A 19,404-nucleotide genomic window follows, 5' to 3' on the forward strand; every position below is an offset into this window, starting at 1 on the left:
GGCCACCTCCGCTGCACCCCACACCCTGACCCCGACTTTGACTCCAGAGGGCCTGGAAGGGACTTTAAAGCAAGGCCAGGTTCTGGTGGGCAGAAGGGCTCAGCTGAGAGCAAAGGTGGGAAGATGGGGCTGGCGAGGAGCAAATACCTGCTAGGTGGCAGGCGTCAGGCCAGGCTGTGGGCATAGACCCCCGGAAACGGCAGCTGCAAGGGAACCTCGGTCCAGAACGGGGAATGGCCACTACACAGAGTCCCACAGAAGATTCGTCCCAGTGGGAGAAGCTGACGAAAGAGAAAGGCTGCAAACGGAGACGGGGGCAGTGAGGGGGCTGGAGTTCCTAAAGGAGGATCTTCTGGATCGAGATGAGGGAGAGGATGCCAGAAAGATCAGCATATGCAAAGGCACTGAGGTAGCACAGAGGGATCCAGAAGCAGCAGGGAGAGCCCCGGGAGGGAAGGAGAATGTGGTGCGCAGTGCAGACAGAGGAAGCAGGGCTGTGTGAGGCCTGCAGGTGACCTGGGTTTTCTTCCTAATGCAAAGGAGGGCTTAAGTAGAGGTGTGACGTGGGCATGTTCAGGTCATGAGATCACTTTAACTGCCACATGTTCAGGAGAGTGGAACCCAGAGCACCAGCAGAGAGACCACTCAGGCATGGGAATCAGAGCCCCTGAGCTCGGGCAGGGTGGGAAATGTGCAGAGAAGGGAAAGTTTCTAGAAGTATTTAGCTACAGATGATGGGACTTGGAGGTGTGTGGGCCTGGCAGGTGAAAAGTGGGGGAGCCAAGAATGGCCCCAAGGTCCTAGGGTGTCATTTCCTGTGACCACACTCCCTCTGCTGGGCAGCCGTGGAGGTCAGATAGGGTGAGACAGATAGGGTGAGATAGTGATCGAGCACAGCTGGTGTTCGGGGGAAGGGGCTCCTGGGGTGGGTTCCAGATTCTTCTGGAAGGACCCCAAAACCTGGGCACTGGCTCCGCTGGGCCTGCCGCTCCCACTGCAGGCCGCGCAGACGCTGAGAGCCCAGCATCCCAGCATGAGCCTGGGCCAGTCTGTCTCCCGGTTGGAGGGTTGGAGGTGGCTTCTCTCACCCCCCGGGCGCTTTGCACAGAGGGCAACGGCCTGTCCAAAGCCCCAGCAAGAGAAAACTCGAGACTCCTGCCTCGTGAGACCTGCTTGCCACTTGAATTCTGTGCTGCTTTTTGCCCTCCTCCCAGTTCGGGTGCAGCTGCAGGAGTTCTGCAAACCGCTGGGGCATGGGGAGGGGTTGCTGTCTGTGTCCATCAGCCTCGGGGGTGCGCGCTCCTGCGTGTGATGCGTGCGGCCGCCTGTCTGCATCTCACGCGTGGCCGGCTGCCCGCAGGGTCAGGGGAGTCTCGGCCCTCTTGTCCTGGGTGGCCCTGCCCTGCCAGCCAGCCTCCCGCCCTGATGCCCTTCCTCCCGCCTGTGCTTCCAGACGTGGACGAGTGCAGCATGAACAACGGGAGCTGCGACCAGGGCTGTGTCAACACCAAGGGCAGCTACGAGTGCGTCTGCCCCCCGGGGAGGCGGCTGCACTGGAACCGGAAGGACTGTGTGGGTGAGTGCCGTGGGGTGGGCCGTCGCCGGGACCCTTTAAGACGGGCTGGGTGCTGGCCTCCCCGCTCCCGCCAGGTGCCCGGATGGGAAGGGCAGTGACCTCTCAGGGAGGGGTGAGCGTGGGGTGGGCCTCGCAGGGAGAGGCGATCTTGGCAGGGAATCTCTGCTGCTGAGAGGGGCTAACGGGAAGGGCTTGCGGAAGAAGAGGGGACATCGGTGGGAGAGCACTCTGGGTGTCCTCCAGAGACCCAGAAATGGACCTGCAGGGGGAGGAGGACACAGAGCTGAGGATCTGAGGGTCCTCGGAGCTGTGGGCTTAGGAGGAGCTGGAAGCTCAGAGGGCACAGAGGCCTCGGCTCCCCCATCTGCCCCTGGTCCTGCCCTGGAACCTGGGGGAGGAAAGGCGGTGGCTGCTCGGACTGCTGTGGCATCAAGGTCTAGAGCAGAGCCCCTGGGTCTCCACAGCCCCACCACCTGCCCAGGCCACCGGCCCCACAAGATCCAGAAGGGGAAGAGGAGGGGAAATCCCAGTGAGCCCAGGGTTCCTGCGTCCTCTGCTGTGGGCTCCGGAGAACTTGGGGCAGCTCCAGGCTAAGTTCCGGACAGCCCCCACATTCCCTGGTTCTACGAACACATGGTCACCCACTGCGTGCCGGGCTGCTGTGGATGCTGGGACCACGGCCCTGAAATGGCTCTTAGATCCTTGCCCCGCCAGGCCCTAACATCCCCGGGGCAGCCGGAGCAGCCTTCGATTTTATTTTTTAAACTTTTTTTTCTCCATGCCCAGCATGGAGCCCAACACAGGGCTCGAACTCACGGCCCTGAGATCCAGACCTGAGCTGAGGTCAGGAGTCAGACATTTAACTGACTGAGCCACCCAGGTACCCCCAAGAGCTGAATCTGACTCAGAATGTGTCTCTCTCTGCTCAGAGCCTTCCATGACTCCTCTTCATGTGGAAGCAATGCCAGAGTTCTTAGAATGGCCCAACGGCTGCTGGACCCTGGCCTGATGGCCTTCTCTCTCTCCCTCACCTGCCTCCTCCGCCCGCCTCGGGGACCTTGAGGCTGCTGCCCACCCCCAACGAACATGACCACGCCAGTGCTCCCCTCTTGGCCTGGAGGGCTCCTCACCCCTGTCGCTGTCTGCTCTGGGAGGCCTTCCCTGCACCCCGCGCACCACGCCCTGCCTCCTCATATTCTTTTCTCCCACTGTACTTCCCGCCGCTAGACACAGCCTATGCCTGCTCTCTACGTGGAGCAGAGACTTCGGCAGTCTCGTTCACTGCTGTATCCCCAGCACCTAGGACAGAGCCTGGCAAGTGTAGGCCCCCAGTAAATACTTGTCGAATGAATGAGTGGAAGTATCGAGGAATGGATCCCATCACTTAGCATCTGATATAAAATTTATGCTGAAAGTATTGCTTACTTCAATAAGGACTGCTGGGCTGCTCAGGCAGTCCTGGTCAGCAAAGCCCACCGCTGGTCTCGTCCTGAGTTGCAGGAAGGAGCCTGTCGTTGTGGGGTCCGTCCCAGGAGCATGGCTCATGCTGGGTACTAGGGCTGAATGGGTTGACCCGCCTTAGGAGCCTGCACGGAGTGAATCTGCCATCTATTAGCTGACTTTCCGAGCCTGGAAATTCATGGATGGATTGGCTTTCAGAGGCGTGTCTGCTAATCAATGAGGTTGTGCTGGGTCTCGTGTAGACTTGTTACCAAAGCTGTCGGATCGGCAGGATTTCTCTGGGCATATGGGGAAGGGGCCCTTTCATCCTCAGCACCTTATCGGTCATCCCTCCCACGGTCAGAGCTTCAGGAGCGGCCACTGGGTCTTGTCTGGGTCCTCACACGGCCACCGACCCTGCACCAAGAGTCTGGTTGTTGGTCACTGTCAGTCAGTGTGATTTTATCCCATTTCTTCCAAGTCATCTGCTAGGACCTTGGTGACTACATAGAGCAGTTAACATTCTGGGTACTAGATGTGGGAAGACTGAGACAGACAGTCATGACTTATAGCATTCTTAGAAGGTTCTGGAAGGCCCTCCAGACCCAGGACCCAAGAGTTCCCAGGGCTGACCAAGAAAACTGGTTCCACCAACTCCCCGAGTCTGCCATCAGCGTGTAGGTTGCTTTCCCTTGTAACCTCGATGTGGATTGTCTCCCCTCATCTCTACCGTGAATCCAGGTCCAAAGGGAAGGGCTGATTGGTCAGAAGAAAATCCAAGGTCTCACTGTTCCCCTGAGCGCTTGCCCTAGGAAGTCCTCCTGGTCCGGGATATCCCTCATCCCACACCATCGGCTGTCTCATAGCACCCACATCAAGGGGCACCTTCCTGATGATCGCTGGAGCTACCCCGTTCCTGGGGGTGGGACCAACAGCCTCCACAATCTGCTCATACACGTCCCTTGGAAGGGAATTCTGTCCTCAGATCGTTTGCAAGAAGGCCTCGTTCACTGAGGGATTGGGGAAGCCATGCACCTAGAACAGACTAGTAGCCCCCCAGAACTGTCAGCTGTGGTCCCAGGCGACTTTGACGAGCCAGATCCCATATAACACATGGGATCTACCCCAGTGGAGCTGTAGGGATTTTGTCTGTGGTGTCGTTGTGAGAACCAGCCCGCCACGCTGCAAGATAGCCGAATGTGCCTCCCCCAGCCCGTGGGCATTGTCCTTCTCCTGTGTTTGTCCACAGCCGATGTCGTCGTTAATAAGCTGTGTGTGACGTACTTTATACCGCTGTTCAATATCCGTTTCCCTAGCAGTGCATGGGAGGACGGATTTAAAGAATTCAGATGGTGATTCTCACTAGCAAGGCCCAGATCCAGGCCAGTTATTGGCGAGGGAAGCATAATGGAGCTGATCAGCAGTGCGTGACCTTAAACACGTGAGGTGGGGGCGCCTGGGTGGCTCAGTGGGTTAGGCCGCTGCCTTCGGCTCGGGTCATGATCTCAGGGTCCTGGGATCGAGTCCCGCATCGGGCTCTCTGCTCAGCGGGGAACCTGCTTCCTCCTCTCTCTCTGCCTGCCTCTCTGTCTACTTGTGATCTCCCTCTGTCAAATAAATACATAAAATCTTTAAAAAAAAAAAAAAAAAACACGTGAGGTGGGAGAGCGTGAGCCCAAGAACTAAGAACAGGGGTCTGCCAGGGAGCGCGTGGGCGTCAGTAGTCGCAGACGTCAGGGAGAATTATTCCGTGGCCTTGGCTGAGAGCCGTCCCAGTGTATCATCTTCTGTCCGTCCTGAGAATCTTGGGAAATGGTTGGTTGGGTGCACGGTCCTCTTCCAGGGTTCTGTCGAGGACAGCAGTCAACGGTCTATAAGTCGTGACTTCCTAGTAAGTTCTGAAAAATCCACTTCTGTGTTCCCAAGGGATATGGGTAGAAAGACAGTGGAACTCTGAGTGATCTATGAGTAGCCTTCCCAGTAAAAGGTGCTGCATGTGACTAAGTAAGTTGAGCCATCCCAGATAAGGGATACAAGACCTCGTAGTAGTTTAGCTCCTCTACGCGCAGCATTTTTTCCAAGTGACTGCTTCGATTCACCCAGAAAGTAAATGTGCTATTATGAGTGCACAATTTATCACCCATAAAATCCATCTGGAGGGACACCTAGGTGGTTCAGTGGGTGAAGCCTCTGCCTTCAGCTCAGGTCATGATCTCAGGATCCTGGGATCGAGCCCGCATCGGGCTCTCTGCTAAGCGGGAAATCTGCTTCCCTCTCTCTCTCTCTGCCTGCCTCTCTGTCTATTTGTGATCTCTGCCTGTCAAATAAATAAATAAAATCTTTAAAAAAAAAAAAATCCATCTGGAGATACCCAAAGGGTCCCTTAGGGTTTGTTCTGGTCTTTACACGGTACCCAGGGTTCTGCTGACTACAAGCGAGCCTTGAACCGCTCATCTCCTCTGCTGGCCTGGGAGAGTCTCACCCCATCGTCTGACACCAGACGGCTTGTCTCCCACCCCCGGGATGAGTTGTCTAAAGGAAACATTCGCGCACGCCCACGTGAGGTGGTCTGGTGGGTCCAGGGGGCCCGTCCTGGCTTCACTGGGATACCATCCTCAGGGGGCTTGTACCACGACTGCTCCCCTTGGCTCCTCCTCAGAGTAGGAAGGCAAATGCAGTGTGTCTTCGGCGGAATCCTCACGCCTCTCTATGCTGTCGGAAGTCCTTGCCTAGGGATCACGGCCAGAGCAGCCCACACAGCGTGATGATCCAGGAAACAGGGCCTCTGACTTCCGTCCCTCGTGCTGTGGCCTCTGAGCTGCCGTTATGGGCAGTAAACCTCCCATTTCCAGACCACCACTAAGTTGAACGCTACAGTGGTCGGTACACAGAGCTACCCTTGATCTTGAGCAATGGAGCGTGCCCTAGAGATGGTCAGAGGTTCAGCCAGTCAGGGTGGCTTGATTCCAGCCTGGACAGCTCTTGTAAATCCAACCGAGTGTTGTCTTGCCTCCTTTTGTTTTTTGTTTTTAGTAGTGGCTTCACTGAGCTGTAATTCACATGCCCTACACCTACCCCCTCATGTGCAGTTCGGTGGTGTTTCATATAACCCCAGAACTGTGCGACCACAATGAATTTTAGAGCATTTTCGTTACTCCAGGAAGAAACCCTAAGCCCATAGCAGTCACTCCTCATTCTCCCTCTACCCCCAGCCTTAGGCAACCGTCATCTACCTCGTCTCCGTAGATTTCCCTGTTCTGGACACTTGGCGTAAGTGGACTCATACAACATGGGGCCTTATTATTCCATTTAGTGTTGTATTTTCAAGGGTCCCCCATGTCAGAGTGCATGTCACTGCTTCATTCCTCTTGACAGCCAAATGATAGCCCGCTGTCTGCTTACACCACATCTTGGTTGTCTGTTCATCGGTTGATGGACACGTGGGTTTCCAGCTTGAGGCACTCATGAAGAATGATGCTGTGAACGGTCCCATTAGGTGCCATTTGCTCCGGTGTGCGCCAGGTGCAGTTGCTGGGTCGTGCACTTATGCTGGGTTTCACTTTTGAGGAACCGTGCGCTTTTCCAAAGAGCCTGTGCCCTTTGATGTCCCGCCAGCCATGTGGGATTTCTCCACGTCCAAGCCCACCCTTGCTGTTTTCTGACTTTCGGATTACGGCCATCGTGGGGGATATGAAATGGGTTCTCACGGTGGTTTGGGTTTGTATTTCCCTGACGGCCAGTGGTGTTGAGTACCTTCCCCTGTGCCTGTTGAGTATTTGTAGATCTTCTTTCAGGAAATATCTATTCAGATCTTTTGCCTATTTTTTTAATTGTGTTACCTGTTTTTATTATTTAGTTATAAAAGTTCTTAAAGTTCTTCATATACTCTAGACACAGGTTTTTTACTGGATATATAATTTGCAGGGGATTTTCCCCATTCTATGAGCTGTCCTTTTCATTTTCTTGATGGTGTCTTTTGAAGCCTAAAGGTTTTTAATCCTCATAAAGTCCAATTTACCAATTTTTTTTGTTTGGCTGCTTGTGGTTTGGGTGTCATTTTTAAGAAACAACTGCCTAGGGGCACCTGGATTGCTCAGTGGGTTAAGCCTCTGCCTTCAGCTCAGGTCATGGTCTCAGGGTCCTGGGATCGAGCCCCACATCGGGCTCTCTGCTCAGCAGGGAGCCTGCTTCCCTTCCTCTCTCTCTGCCTGCCTCTCTGCCTACTTGTGATCTCTCTCTGTCAAATAAATAAATAAATTCTTTAAAAAAGAAAAAAGAAAGAAAGAAACCACTGCCTAATCCAGGGTCGCAAAGATTTACAGCTGTTTTCTTCTGAGAACTTTATAAGAGTTTTAGGTCTGATACTTAGGGAGACTTAAACTTTAGCTCTTATACTTTTGATCCGTTGCAAATTAATTTCTATATGGTGTGAGACAGGGGTCCACCTTCATTGTTTTGCCTGTGCCATTTGTTGAAAACACCATTCTTTTTCCCTGTTGAATTATCCTGCCATCCTCTTGAAATCCATCGGCCATAAATATGTGAGTTTATTTCTGGGCTCTCTTTTCCTTTGATCCACTTGTCCTGATGCCCATATCCCGCTGTCTTGATTAACGTAGCTTTACAGTGAGTATTTAAGTCACAAAGCAAGAGCCTTCCAGCGTAGTTTTTTGTGATCAGGATTGATCTGGCTATTTTTGGACTTATCTTGAGTTTCCACGTGAATTTATAAGTCTCTTCATTTTTAAGATATGTGCCATCAATCGACAATTGAGTCAGGGCTTGGTGTGGAATGTCCAAAAGATCTGTTTTGGATACGAGCACGTCTGAAGTACAGACACAGAGAGATGAGTTTCTCCATCAGGAAGGGTAGGAGTTGCCCGGCGGTAATATGAGAAGGATAAAGGAACCAGATACCATAATTAGTTCAATGACAAGCAGAAGAAATGCTGGGTGCTCTCAGTTCACAGTGGGGATCATTCTGCACATGGTACCCTCGGATTAAAGGTGATTCTAGGACAAGATCTGAAGATGCTCCAACTACCCTAGCCAAGGCCTTGCCCTGAGGCAAGGGGGGACGAGCCTTGATCATGGATGTTCGCCATGTTGTTGAGCTTGTATCCTGAGAGCATGACCTAACTGTGGCGTATTCATACCAAAAAAAAAAAAAAAAAAAAAAAGTTATGACAGTCTGGACTCTTCTGGAGCCCTGTTCCATTTGTTCTGCCGATGCTGTGGAAACTTTGCCCCAGGGATCCTGTTTTGAATCATATGTGATATGCATATGAAGACTCCTACCCACTAGAAATTGAATCATGTGTAGGAGAATTTTCTGGGACTTCTAGAAATAACCTCACAGGTCTATTTCAGATGTATTTATTTGGAGTCGTATTTTAGCTGGTGGGTCCATTTGCAGAGGAAACCCTGCCACACGACATGGGTAGGGGCTTTGATCCACGGAAGGGAGGGCTGTCTTCCCATAACAGCTCCCAAGGAGCAGTTACATGTTGGAACTTGGGGAAGAACCAAGGCTTGTCCAGAGTGTCCCCTGCCTCAGTTGTTTTAGTAAACCAGAGCCAATCAAGGTCATGGTCCCCAGCCTTCTGCCACTCCCTGTCTGCGTTCAGAGCTGCTTCTTCTATCTCCATTCATGTTCTCCCACAACCAGGCATTTTTACTTTAAGGCAAATGATTTTTTTTTTTCTTATTGTCTGTCAGTTTGCCTTCCCTCTTGCTTGTTAGGTGACTTTAAACTTTTCTCTGGACTTTGGTTTGGGGCGGTGATGAGATCAGTGCGTACATACGGTGGGGTCAGAAATGTCGCCTACGTGCAGCTCGTCAGCTGGCCTGCTGCTGTTTCCCAGATGCGCGGGACATCCCGGAACCCCAGGGCCAGAGACAAAGGACATCAGTACTCAGCACAGCGACCAGGGTAGAGAGCACATTTGTGTGGGTCCCCCTGCCCTACCCCCGAGTCCCCTGTGTCCCCTCGATGCCATGCAAGCAGAGAAATTACATCACAGCTGAGGGCCACCCAGCCTGGGAAACTCACCACTTCTATAGTGAACACAGCCAGTGGGCTCTTTCTCTAGGAGGAGATGTTCCTCATCCCTCGAAGCTTTTCAAGGCAAACCCAACTCTGAGAAATGGACTGGGGCCAGAGCTATCAGTGCTTTGTGTCCTTGGCGGGTCCCAGTGAGAGCCCCCAGCAAGAGCCCCCAGGATGCTCAGGGTTGGGCTGGTTTGGCTCCCCCATGAGTGGCCCCCACTGGTGCCGGAAAGCAGAGCTGCCAGCTCTCACTGCCAATTCCCTTTAGGAATCTGGAGAAAGTTCAGGGAAGGTCCTGGGGGCTTAGGTCTCCCTTGGAAGCTTAGAGATGTTTCTCCTGCTTCTCAACCAGCGGGAACATTGGTTCTTCCCGTGGCCCTTGTGTCTTGCATTATCTGCAGGTGGTTTTACTTGAAACTTCCTGATTCTTTGGGAACAGAGGACTCTCGGCCTTATATCTACTTGGAGGCCAGCTGTTTTATCTGGAGGGCTGCGAATTTGTTTTCGTTTCTAGATTGTTAACTTTCTAAGATTCCTTGAAGATGTCAAGCCACATGTTGAAAATCACCCACACTGACAATTGTTTTTCTGGCTGAGTCCCCTGCTTCAGCCTGCTCCCAAAAGCAACGTGACCATTGACGACAGCCTCCGGGGGATGCTTCCGGCGGCATGCCCTTTGCAGTCAGTTGTCCCTGACCAGCCAGACGGGAGTGAAATCAGTTCTGAGTTCACCGGGGCTATAGACCTGTCAGTCCTCAAAAGAGTCAAAAACACCAGAGAAGGGCGCCTGGGTGGCTCATTCGGTTAAGCGTCTGCCTTCGGCTCAGGTCATGATCCCAGGGTCCTGGGATCGAGCCCCGAGTCGGGCTCAGCGGGGAGTCTGCATCTCCCTCTGCCTGCCAAATAATAAAATATTTTTATAAGTAAGTAAATAAATAAAAAACACCTATGAAACTCTGAAGAGCTTAGTTTGGGATCTCTCCGGACACCTAATGGGTGTCAGTGACTGCCCCAAGGAGGGGCTCCCAGTGACCCTCACATACTCAGAGCTTGGTCACTGCCAAGAACCCCATGTCATTTCCACCTGCTCCCTTACCCAGAGGGGCATGGCCCTGCTCTGGAGAATCCAGCCCTGCCCTCTGGTCTGGGCCTGTGGCACGAGCTTGCTCACAGACAGCCTGGGCTGGTCAGAGGGAGGAGGGAACAAGCCAGCTTTCTGGGCCCAGCATCCCCACACATCCAAGTACATGTGGACCCCTCCATCTCCTAGCCCCTTCCCCCCCCAGGATCTGGTCACAAAGTGGGGATGTGGCAGGAGTCCCCCATGGTCCACACTCAGGGGCAGGGCTTCTAGAAGCTTCCACCCTGGTCCCCTCCAGCCCTCTCATGTCTTTCCCCTCCTCAGACACAGGCAAATGCCTTTCTCGTGCCAAAGCCTCCCCCTGGCCCCAGTTGTCCTGCAGCAAGGTGGGCGGTGTGGAGAGCTGCTCCCTTTCCTGCCCAGCCCACTCACTCTTCGTGCCAGGTAACCTGAGGCCGACCCCAGGAAGGGATGAGGGAGTGGGGTGCGGGGGGGGCCTTCCTTCCCTGGGGTCCACCCCCTGCTCCCTGCCATTCTCCAGGAAGGAGCCCAACCTAGGAACGAGGCCCCCCGGCCCTGATCACTGAGAGACCCTGGCCCACTGTCCGGTTCCCTGTGGACCCCAGCGGTCCTCTCCACAGTGCGGGGGCCTCGTTCCCTCCCACAGTGACCCCTCTGAGGCTTCCAGGATCTGAGGCCTCCATCTCTCCCCCGGCCTCTCTGCAGACTCGGAGAACAGCTACAGCCTGAGCTGCGGCATCCCGGGTCTCCAGGGCAAGACGCCGCCAAAGCGCAACGACACCGGTTCCGGCGTGGGGCGCAGCTGCTCAGGTAGCTCCACTTGTCTGCGCCGCCGGCGCCCACTGCACCCCGGACCTTGCAGCCCACCCCCGAGCGGGGTGATGGGGAGGGACACTGCCTAGGGAAGCGTCCGGGGTGCTGGTGAGCTGAGAGCAGGCCCGGGACCCCAGGGCCACACTCCCGGTCTTTGGTGACTCTGACATGCTAGGACTCCTCGGGTCTCCGGCTCCGTTCCAGTGAAGCGAGTCGCCTCCACTGTGACCCTGAGGGCCCAGAAGACCTGTGCCCTTCAGGCCCCAGCAGCCGGGTCCTGGTCCACACAGCGCCAGCTCCCCTGCCTGCGGGCGTGTCTTTGGCAGCTTTGCCTATTCCGGAAGTTGAATTCGATGTCACGGGGGCATCTGTGGGCGTGTAATGGGACGTGATGCTGAAATCTGCCATCGTCGAGTTCTTTATCTAGGCAGCTGGGATTTGCTCGTGGAAAGAATCAGCAGTTGGGGGCGTCTGTCCTATTGCAAAGCCCCTTCCCTTCCTTGCTTCCCCTCTCTTCTGTTCTGCCCCTTTCCTAACAGCAGGAGCCACAGGAACTGTCCAGGGCAGTGGGGGAGGTGTTGGGAGGCCTGCCTTTCCTCCTCCTCAGAAGACCGCCGGCCGGCAGGCCCCCGCTTGAGCGTGGCTTCAGCATCCCTGCTCGCACCTTTTTCAGGCCTGGCAGGGAGAGTAAAGAGGCAGCGGGTTTCCTCCAGCCCCCAGTGACTTGGTCCCACTAGCCGCCCCCTCCTGCTCAGGCACTTCCAACGTCGCCCCCGGCCCTACCCCCTCCCTGCCCACCGGACACCTGGGGGGATTTGGGCTTTCCCCAGGTGCACCTGCCGCCATCAGGCAGAAGGCCCGCTTCAAGATCCGAGACGCCAAGTGCCACCTCCGACCCCATAGCAGGGAGCCGGCAAAGGAGGCCCGGAGGCAGTTGCTGCCGGGTGAGTGGGCTGCCTCGGCACCAGGCCGCACCAAGGGCGGAGGGGTCCCCGCGCCTGAGAGCTGGGAGCCCAGGGTCCAGCGGGGCTGGGTTCCAAGGATGGGGACCTCGCTTCGTCCCCACAGTCATGGTCCCTAAGCCCCAGGAGCCAGGCCTGGAGCACTGTAGACAGTGGTGGTGTCCCAGGGCCGCGTTTGAGTGGAAAATCTGGGTCCCGCAGCATTCCTGGGGCCCACGGTCCCTATCTCAGCCGGGGTTAGTTGAGCTCCCCAGGGCAGTGTTGGTGTGCAGCCCAACTGTCCAGAAGGCCTCCCAGGCCTCACGTGGTAGCACATTCTTGAACGAGGGAGGCCAGGAAGGGCGTTCCAGGCTTTCCAGGGGAAAGCTTGGTGAGAAGAGCCCAGGAGAAGAGCGTCCCAGCTGCTTCCATGCAGATTCCTGAACACCTTAGGATTGATTCCTCCCCAAAGCTAACAGAGTGCAGCCCTCAGGCACACCCAACCCGGGCCCAGCCCCATGGAGCCGAGCTGCACAGCGTCACTGAGCAAGTATGCACGAGTGCCTCCGTGGGCAGCAGTGTGAGGGGCTCAGATGGCTTGTGCAAGGCCTGGCTCAGCCACCAGCCCCTCGCGAGACCTTGAGCCAGCCTGGCCTCTGGCCTTGGTTTCCCCTCTGCACCGCAGACTGTTAGACAACGCAGAAGCCTCGCTGCTGGTGATCTGTGCACAGGGCTCCAGAGGACCCTGCTTCCTGCCCTGTGCCACCTTTGCCATAGTGGTCCCTTCTTTGTCCAGAAAACTGCCACCTGACCTTTGTGACCCTCAAATGTGACTCCTCTAAGAAGAGGCGCCGTGGCAAAAAGTCCCCATCCAAGGAGGTGACCCACATCACAGCGGAGTTCGAGGTGGAGATGAAGACGGAAGAGGCGTCAGGTGCGTGAGGCGCTCGACAGCCTCGGGGAGGGCAGGGGCCGGGAGGGCCAGCAGGGTCTGCCCGGTGTGAAGCTGGTGACCACCTGAGCTGCGGCCACTGGAGGCAGAGGCCAGGAGGCAGGGGAGGGAGGCGCCGGGTCACCCAGGATGGAATAGGAATCCCAGGGCAACGAGAGGGACAGGGCTCAGGGGCCCATGGTGACAGCCACAAGTCCTCTCTCCACCCCGTCACACCCTCACTGGGGCCTGGAAAGGTTCATGCCTATAGAGTTTCTGGAACAACTGAGACAAGGGCCTGTCTTTCCCAGGCTCCAGAAGGGGGCTTGTAATGCTGGCTTGTGTTTCATATCGGTGCATTCCTCTTGGCTGTAAATGAGAGTTGAGTTGTGACAGAGGAATTGAGATCTGTACACGGACCCGTGCTGTGTGTGCTGAGCCCTGGGCACTGCAGAAAGAGGGAACCAGACAAGGGTCCTCGTGCTGGCAGCACTCCCAGCCACAGGGAGGCAGACCGACCCACAAACTACCCAGTGCTAAGGGACACCCTGGGGGCATGAGAGCAAACAGGACATGCAACTGAGCGGTCTCCCCAAGAGAGGGGCCCAGGAAGTCTTCCCAGAAGAGGCACCGTTTGAATCAGGACTTAAAGTTCACCAAGTGGAGGAGGTGGCAGGGAATGGCATTCAGACAGAGGGAATGGAATAGGGAAAGGCATGGAGGTCAGAGGGAATGAGATGTGCCCAGGAGGCGGTGAGCCAGACAGAGCGGCTAGAAAGTGGAGTTCGCAGTGGGTGTCAGTGCTGGGGGTGAGGCCTAGCAAGGCGGGCAAGGGCTCCACTACCAGGGGCCTTGGAGTCAAGGCCAGAAAGCTGGGCATTATCCTGGGAGCGGTGAAAGCCTCGAGGGTGTTGGGGGGGCATGGAGGAGCTATGTCCCATGAGCTATGTCCGGGGGAGGTGACGTATTGCCATGGCAGAGCCCCAGTTACTCCTCTGATCTGCGGTGTCCCCTTGAGCAGGTCGCCCCTCCCGGGCCCTCAGTCTCCGCCTCTGTCGGATGGATGCCACAGTGGTGCCTCGGCCCCCAGCTGCTGCGTGAACCGTGCTGGGAGCAGAGGCCTGGCGGCAGGGCGGGGGAAGGTCAGGGAAGAGGCGGCTCCGCGGTTGCGAGTCACTGTCCCTCCTGCCCCTGCAGACACCTGCGAGGCGGACTGCATGCGGAAGCGAGCCGAGCAGAGCCTGCAGGCCGCCATCAAGACTCTGCGCAAGTCCATCGGCCGGCAGCACTTCTCCGTCCAGGTCGCAGGCACAGAGTACGCGATGGCCCAGTGGCCGGCCAAGGCCCTGGAGGGCCAGGGGGCGTGCGGCACAGGCCAGGTGTTACAGGACGGGAAATGCGGTGCGTCCCTGCCCGTGGCCACTGGGATGCCCACTCGGCAAGCCCTCTCTGCCCTTCCTCCCACGGGGGGCCCGGGGCGACAGACACACTGGGAGGGGACAGCGAGACAAAAGCTTGCCAGACAGAAGCAGTCCCATGCTCATCATGACGCTGTCCTTGGAAGAGCGCTCGCCCGGTGCCGTGCCTGGGCAAGGCTCTTGCTGGGCTAACGCTGGCACGCAAAATCCTCGCCACGGTGCTGAGGCCGGGCAGGACACGGAGAGCGTGGGCCAGCTCCGCAGCAGCAGGGTGGCAGAAGGGGCGCGGGGATCAGTCTCCGTGGCTAGAGAGAGCTTCCCAGCAGAGGCAGCATGCAAGCTGAGGGCAGAGGCTGAGGGCCCCCGGGGTAAGCACAGGCTGCCAGGAAGGAGCTCAGGCGGGGCACCCAGCCTGTGTCCAGGCCCGGGAGGCCGGGGACAGTTGAGCGGTTGTGTCGAGAGATAGCCGCGGTGGCTGCCTACAGGAGAATGACGGAGCCCTTGCTCTGCTGGGGTTCACGTGTACCAGGGAAGGAAGGCAGCCAGCAGGCGGGCATACCCACACCCATACGCACAGCCACTTCAGGGCCTTGCCGCAGGGCCACAATGCTTCTCTGATGCAGTGGAAGCCACGGGAAGCTTCTAAGCAGAGGAACATTATCGCTCTCTCATCAGGGGAAGCTTCCACGAGCAAGGACCAGGGAAGGGAGTTGGTAGAGCCTTGAACGGGGAGTGGGGGCTGGCAGCAGGACAAGAAGGAACAAGACAGAGAGAGCACTTTGGAGGGGTGGCTGGGAGGAAGGAGCCTTCGAGGGCAGCCCCCAAGGGCCACGGGGCAGAAGCGACATCATGCTCTGATCTGGGGAACCTGCGGAAGGCGCGGCTGGAGGAGACAGAGAGTCTGTGCTCACTAGCTCACGCCCGTGAGTCATCCCTGTGAAGACGTTGAATGGTTAGGATGGCTGGAGCCACAAACCTGGGGCACAAAGCATAGGCTGGGCCAGGAGATTAATTGGGGAGCTGCTGGAGAAGAGGTGGGATTTAGGCGTGTAGGGGGAAGGAGGGGCTCCGGCTGAAGCAGTGGAGAGAGCGTGGCAGGAGGGCAGGGCCTTTGTGATGTCATTTTTTTTTAAAGATTTTATCTTTTTATTTATTTGCGAGAGAGAATGCACACCAGGGAAAGGGGCAGAGGGAGAGGGAGCAGCAGACTCCCTGCTGAGCAGGGAGCCCCAAGTGGAGCTCCATCCCAGGAGAGATCAGACCAGAGCCAAAGGCAGATGTGCAACCAACTGAGCCACCCAGGCGCTCTGTTCTGCTATTTTTATTTATTTATTTGACAGAGACAGAGTGACAGAGTGACAGAGTGGGAGCGGGAGAAGCAGGCTTCCCACCAAGCAGGGAGCCTGATGCGGGGCTCGATCCCAGGACCCCAGGATCATGACCCGAGCTGAAGGCAGATGCCTAATGGCTGAGGCACCCAGGCGCCCCCTTCTTCGTTTTTTTTTTATTTTTAAATCATTTCAAACATTCGGAAATACTGCCAGGCAGAACAAGAAACGTCCATGGTTTCTTCGTCCGGGTTCCCCTGTGTGCTGCCCCAAGCGCGTCCAGCCCACAGCCCATTCCAGCGTCCCTGTCCCACACGTTCAGTGTCGTGTCTCTCCAGATTCCTTCAGTGAGGACCAGCCCTTGGCTCTTTCCTGCCTCTCCTGTCCTCCCGCCCTAGGATGACCCTCATGAGGCTGCGTCCCCCATTTCCATGACCCGCTGGGAGGGAAACCCCACTCGATGCCTGCTCTTCAGCGCCCCCGTCAGGAGGCGCGGGGTACTGACCCAGGCCCCCACAGGGCCTTCCCCCTCCCTTTTCCTTTTGCCATTGAGGCCGATTTGCTGGGGCTGGAATTCTGAGTCTATGCAAAACACTGCTCCGCGTCAGACATCCTCGGCCCAGCCGCAGCCATCGCAGTCAGTGAGCGCTCCCGCCAAAGCAGCCACGTCTCCAGTGGTTGCCTGACGGCGTCCTCTATTCCGGCTGGCCCTTGTCCGGGTGCATTAGCGTTCTGTAAGGAGGAGCTTCCCCTCCCCCTCACCCACGGATGTGTCTGAGCACCTACATGTCAGTGTGTGTGTATCAGTGTGGGCTCCGCGACTCCTCTGTTCTTTACGGGGCTGTAATCCAAGCCTAGCGTTACTTAGTTCAGGGCTCAGATCATTCCCCGTGTAGCCAGTCAGGCCGGTTCCCCGCCTCCGTCACTTGCTGAGGGTTCTAGGGCACCAAACCCCTACTTCCCCTGCCCCAGCCTTCGCAGTCCGTCAGGGACTCCGGGACCCCTAGAGGAGGAAAACATGCGGGAGCCAGCGCTGGGGTCCTCACTGCTAACACGGCGTCCGTCCTTCCGGCTCGCACTGGACAGAACTAGCGAGTACGGGTGTATATTAAACATGGGCGTGTAAATGGACTTGCACAGGTGTTACGGGTACATGGGTGTGCGTGTGTGTGTTTTATAAAACCATGCATTCACTCCAGTGCCTCCAGTCCAATAGCTCAGGCTTCTTTCTAACCTCCCCTCTTTCCGCGTTTCTAAATCTCTCCTCCAGGAAACCTCCGGCTCCCTCCCTCCTTCCTTCCTCCCTATTTTCTCGGTCATTCTTCTTCGCGTCGGTTTGCCATATGCAGCTGACCGCACGGCCTCTGGACGACTCTCCACCACCAGGCCTCCCCGCCCCTGCCTCTGTCACTCCCCATGCCCTCTGCACACTGTCCCCACATGGCCACTCCTCCCCATGGGGAAGGAAGGGGGAGGGGAGAAGGTCTCGGTTTGGACAAAACGCGCATGGGACGGCCAGGAAGCTGTTGGGACACAGGCTGAGGGGTCAGGGCTGGAGGGCAGCACACAGAGCAGAGAGAGACCTCAGGGCTCAGCAGGAGCAGCAAGGATGGGGCCAGAGACCAGGGTCAGGCCTCGGGGCTCTTCACAGACGGCTGCTGCCTTGCTCCTACTCTTAGCTCTTCTGAGACGGCCCTGGGCCCCTCTGGGATCCCTGAGCCAAAGGGACGAGGGATGTGCCCTATCCGGGAGGACAAAGCCTGGGTTTGAGGTACCAGGAGACAAAGCGCCCGGCCACTGCTCCCCGCCTCTGCCCCCCGGCAATCTCTCCACTTTGCCTCCGCAGTGGCCTGCGCACCTGGCACCTACTTCAGCGGAGAGCCCGGCCAGTGTGGGCCATGTGCACCGGGGTCCTACCAGGATGGGGACGGCCAACTCAGCTGCACGCCATGCCCCAGCAGCGATGGGCTCGGCCTGGCTGGTGCCCGCAACGTATCCGAGTGTGGAGGCGAGTGCGGGTCCCCCCTGGAGGGAGGAGGGGCTGGGGGTTGCGGTAGGGGGATCCGGCGACAACTTCTGTCTCTACTGAGCTCCTCAAAGCCAAAGCCCAACCCCTAGTGATATTCCATAAAGCTCTCGGCCATGTGCAGAGCCTGGCGTGACTTCCAGGCTGCCACACTCACAGTGGCCACTGGGGCCGCGAAGCATCTGTGCGCCAGCAGGCCCCAGGCTGGGCCTAGTGCACTGGAGAACAGCAGCACGTAGTTTGGAAAGGACGTTACGGTTAATAAACTCCTGGTCATTTATGGGCCCGCATATCGTCTGTAACGAGGCACTTGGTGTGATGCGGTTGACCAGACGTGTTACGTGGTGTGGAGCCCGCATCATCCTCGGTGTTCTCCACCTGAAGAACTTTACGGTTCGCCCTGTAGATGGTTTGGGAAGCCCTTTGGCCGTTTACCCAGCACAGCTTGGTTTGCAAAGAGCTTTTCCATTTACAGCCTCACTTACCCACATCTGCGGTATGGGCTCACACCCCCACCCAACAGCCGCCCTTCCCCGGCCGTCATGGGGACCACCCAAGACAATGAACGGGGAAAAGTGTGCCTGTGAGGGTGGGTGGGTGGGACAGTGGGGACCACCAGCCAGCTTTCTCTGGGGTACAGAAAGGATTAGAGTCCAGCCCCGAGTCCCTACAGGCTAGCTGGCTGTGCCCTCCGAGACTGTGGTCTCTGCCCTTAGCAGGGCCAGTGACTGAGAGCAGAGAGCGGCCACTGGTAGGAGCAGAGAATTCAGGGTCTGGGTCAAGAGGGTCTCCAGCCCACCCCTTACTCAATGCCAAAGCACCCTCTGCATCCCAACTTAATGCTGGGTGTGTTGTCCCCTCTCTGTCCCAGCCATGCCATCAGGGACCTCCCAGACCCCCCCTACACTTCCTTGCCTGGCCCAGCCCTGTAGACTGGAGCGCGGTTCCTCACGTGGAGGGTACAGTGTGGCCTGCCCCCCAGAGAGCAGCTCCTCTGATCTCTCCCCTGTACATGTGGGGTCCGCACATCCCAGCTAAGCCACAAAGCCACCTATTCTTGCTAGTGGGAGAGGTGAAGCCAGGCCTGGCCGAGGCTGCACAGTGCCTGAAACACGGGCAGCATCCGGACTGGGCGGGGGACAGCCCAGCTCTTTCCCCCAAGTCACCCCGCCCCCGGCACCACCCCTAGCCATGGTCCCCTTCCCCAGGGCAGGTGAGGGTTGAGAGCAGGGTCTGGACTGAGGCGCCCAGACCTCCCGCCAGCCTGAGCCATGACCCCTGACTTCCAGGCCAGTGCTCCCCAGGCTTCTTCTCCCCGGATGGCTTCCGACCCTGCCAGCCCTGCCCGGTGGGCACGTACCAGCCTGAGCCTGGGCGCACGGGCTGCTTCCCCTGCGGAGGGGGGCTGCTCACCAAGCACGAGGGCACGGTCTCCTTCCAAGACTGCGAGGCCAAAGGTGAGTTGCCGGAGCTGTGCAGGGACGTTTTCCCTCAGCACCGCTCACCTCCCACGTGGCCGATGTCCAAGGGCTGAGGGGTGGCCCGGAGCTGCCGGCAGTAGACATGGGACCAGCACCATGCCACACCTGGGACAGGGACAGCGGGGACCACACAAGCCCACCGAGGGTCTCAGATGGGCGAGCCAGGCAGACACAGTGATTGCACATGAGAACTTTGAACCTGACTCACAGGAAAGGCTCTTGGTGCAGGGGGCCAGTTTGGGGGATGAAGAAATGCAGGGGCCGTGGGACAAGGCCGGACCATCTCACCTTACCTGGAC

General features: G+C 57.3%; 1 protein-coding gene across 2 annotated transcripts in view; it reads left to right on the plus strand.

The window, feature by feature from the left end:
* Window positions 1–19,404, plus strand: part of SCUBE1 (signal peptide, CUB domain and EGF like domain containing 1) — a 132,804-nt gene that overhangs the window by 106,367 nt on the left and 7,033 nt on the right. For both annotated transcript variants that reach the window (XM_059404574.1, XM_059404575.1), the window contains 8 exons: window positions 1,454–1,576; window positions 10,471–10,590; window positions 10,873–10,977; window positions 11,811–11,924; window positions 12,718–12,855; window positions 14,050–14,253; window positions 17,445–17,606; window positions 18,914–19,081. In XM_059404574.1, coding sequence (XP_059260557.1) covers window positions 1,454–1,576; window positions 10,471–10,590; window positions 10,873–10,977; window positions 11,811–11,924; window positions 12,718–12,855; window positions 14,050–14,253; window positions 17,445–17,606; window positions 18,914–19,081 — 1,134 coding nt within the window. The remainder of the gene's footprint in view (window positions 1–1,453; window positions 1,577–10,470; window positions 10,591–10,872; window positions 10,978–11,810; window positions 11,925–12,717; window positions 12,856–14,049; window positions 14,254–17,444; window positions 17,607–18,913; window positions 19,082–19,404) is intronic.

This window comes from Mustela nigripes, chromosome 6 (genome assembly GCF_022355385.1).
Source record: "Mustela nigripes isolate SB6536 chromosome 6, MUSNIG.SB6536, whole genome shotgun sequence".
Classification (NCBI taxonomy): domain Eukaryota; kingdom Metazoa; phylum Chordata; class Mammalia; order Carnivora; family Mustelidae; genus Mustela; species Mustela nigripes.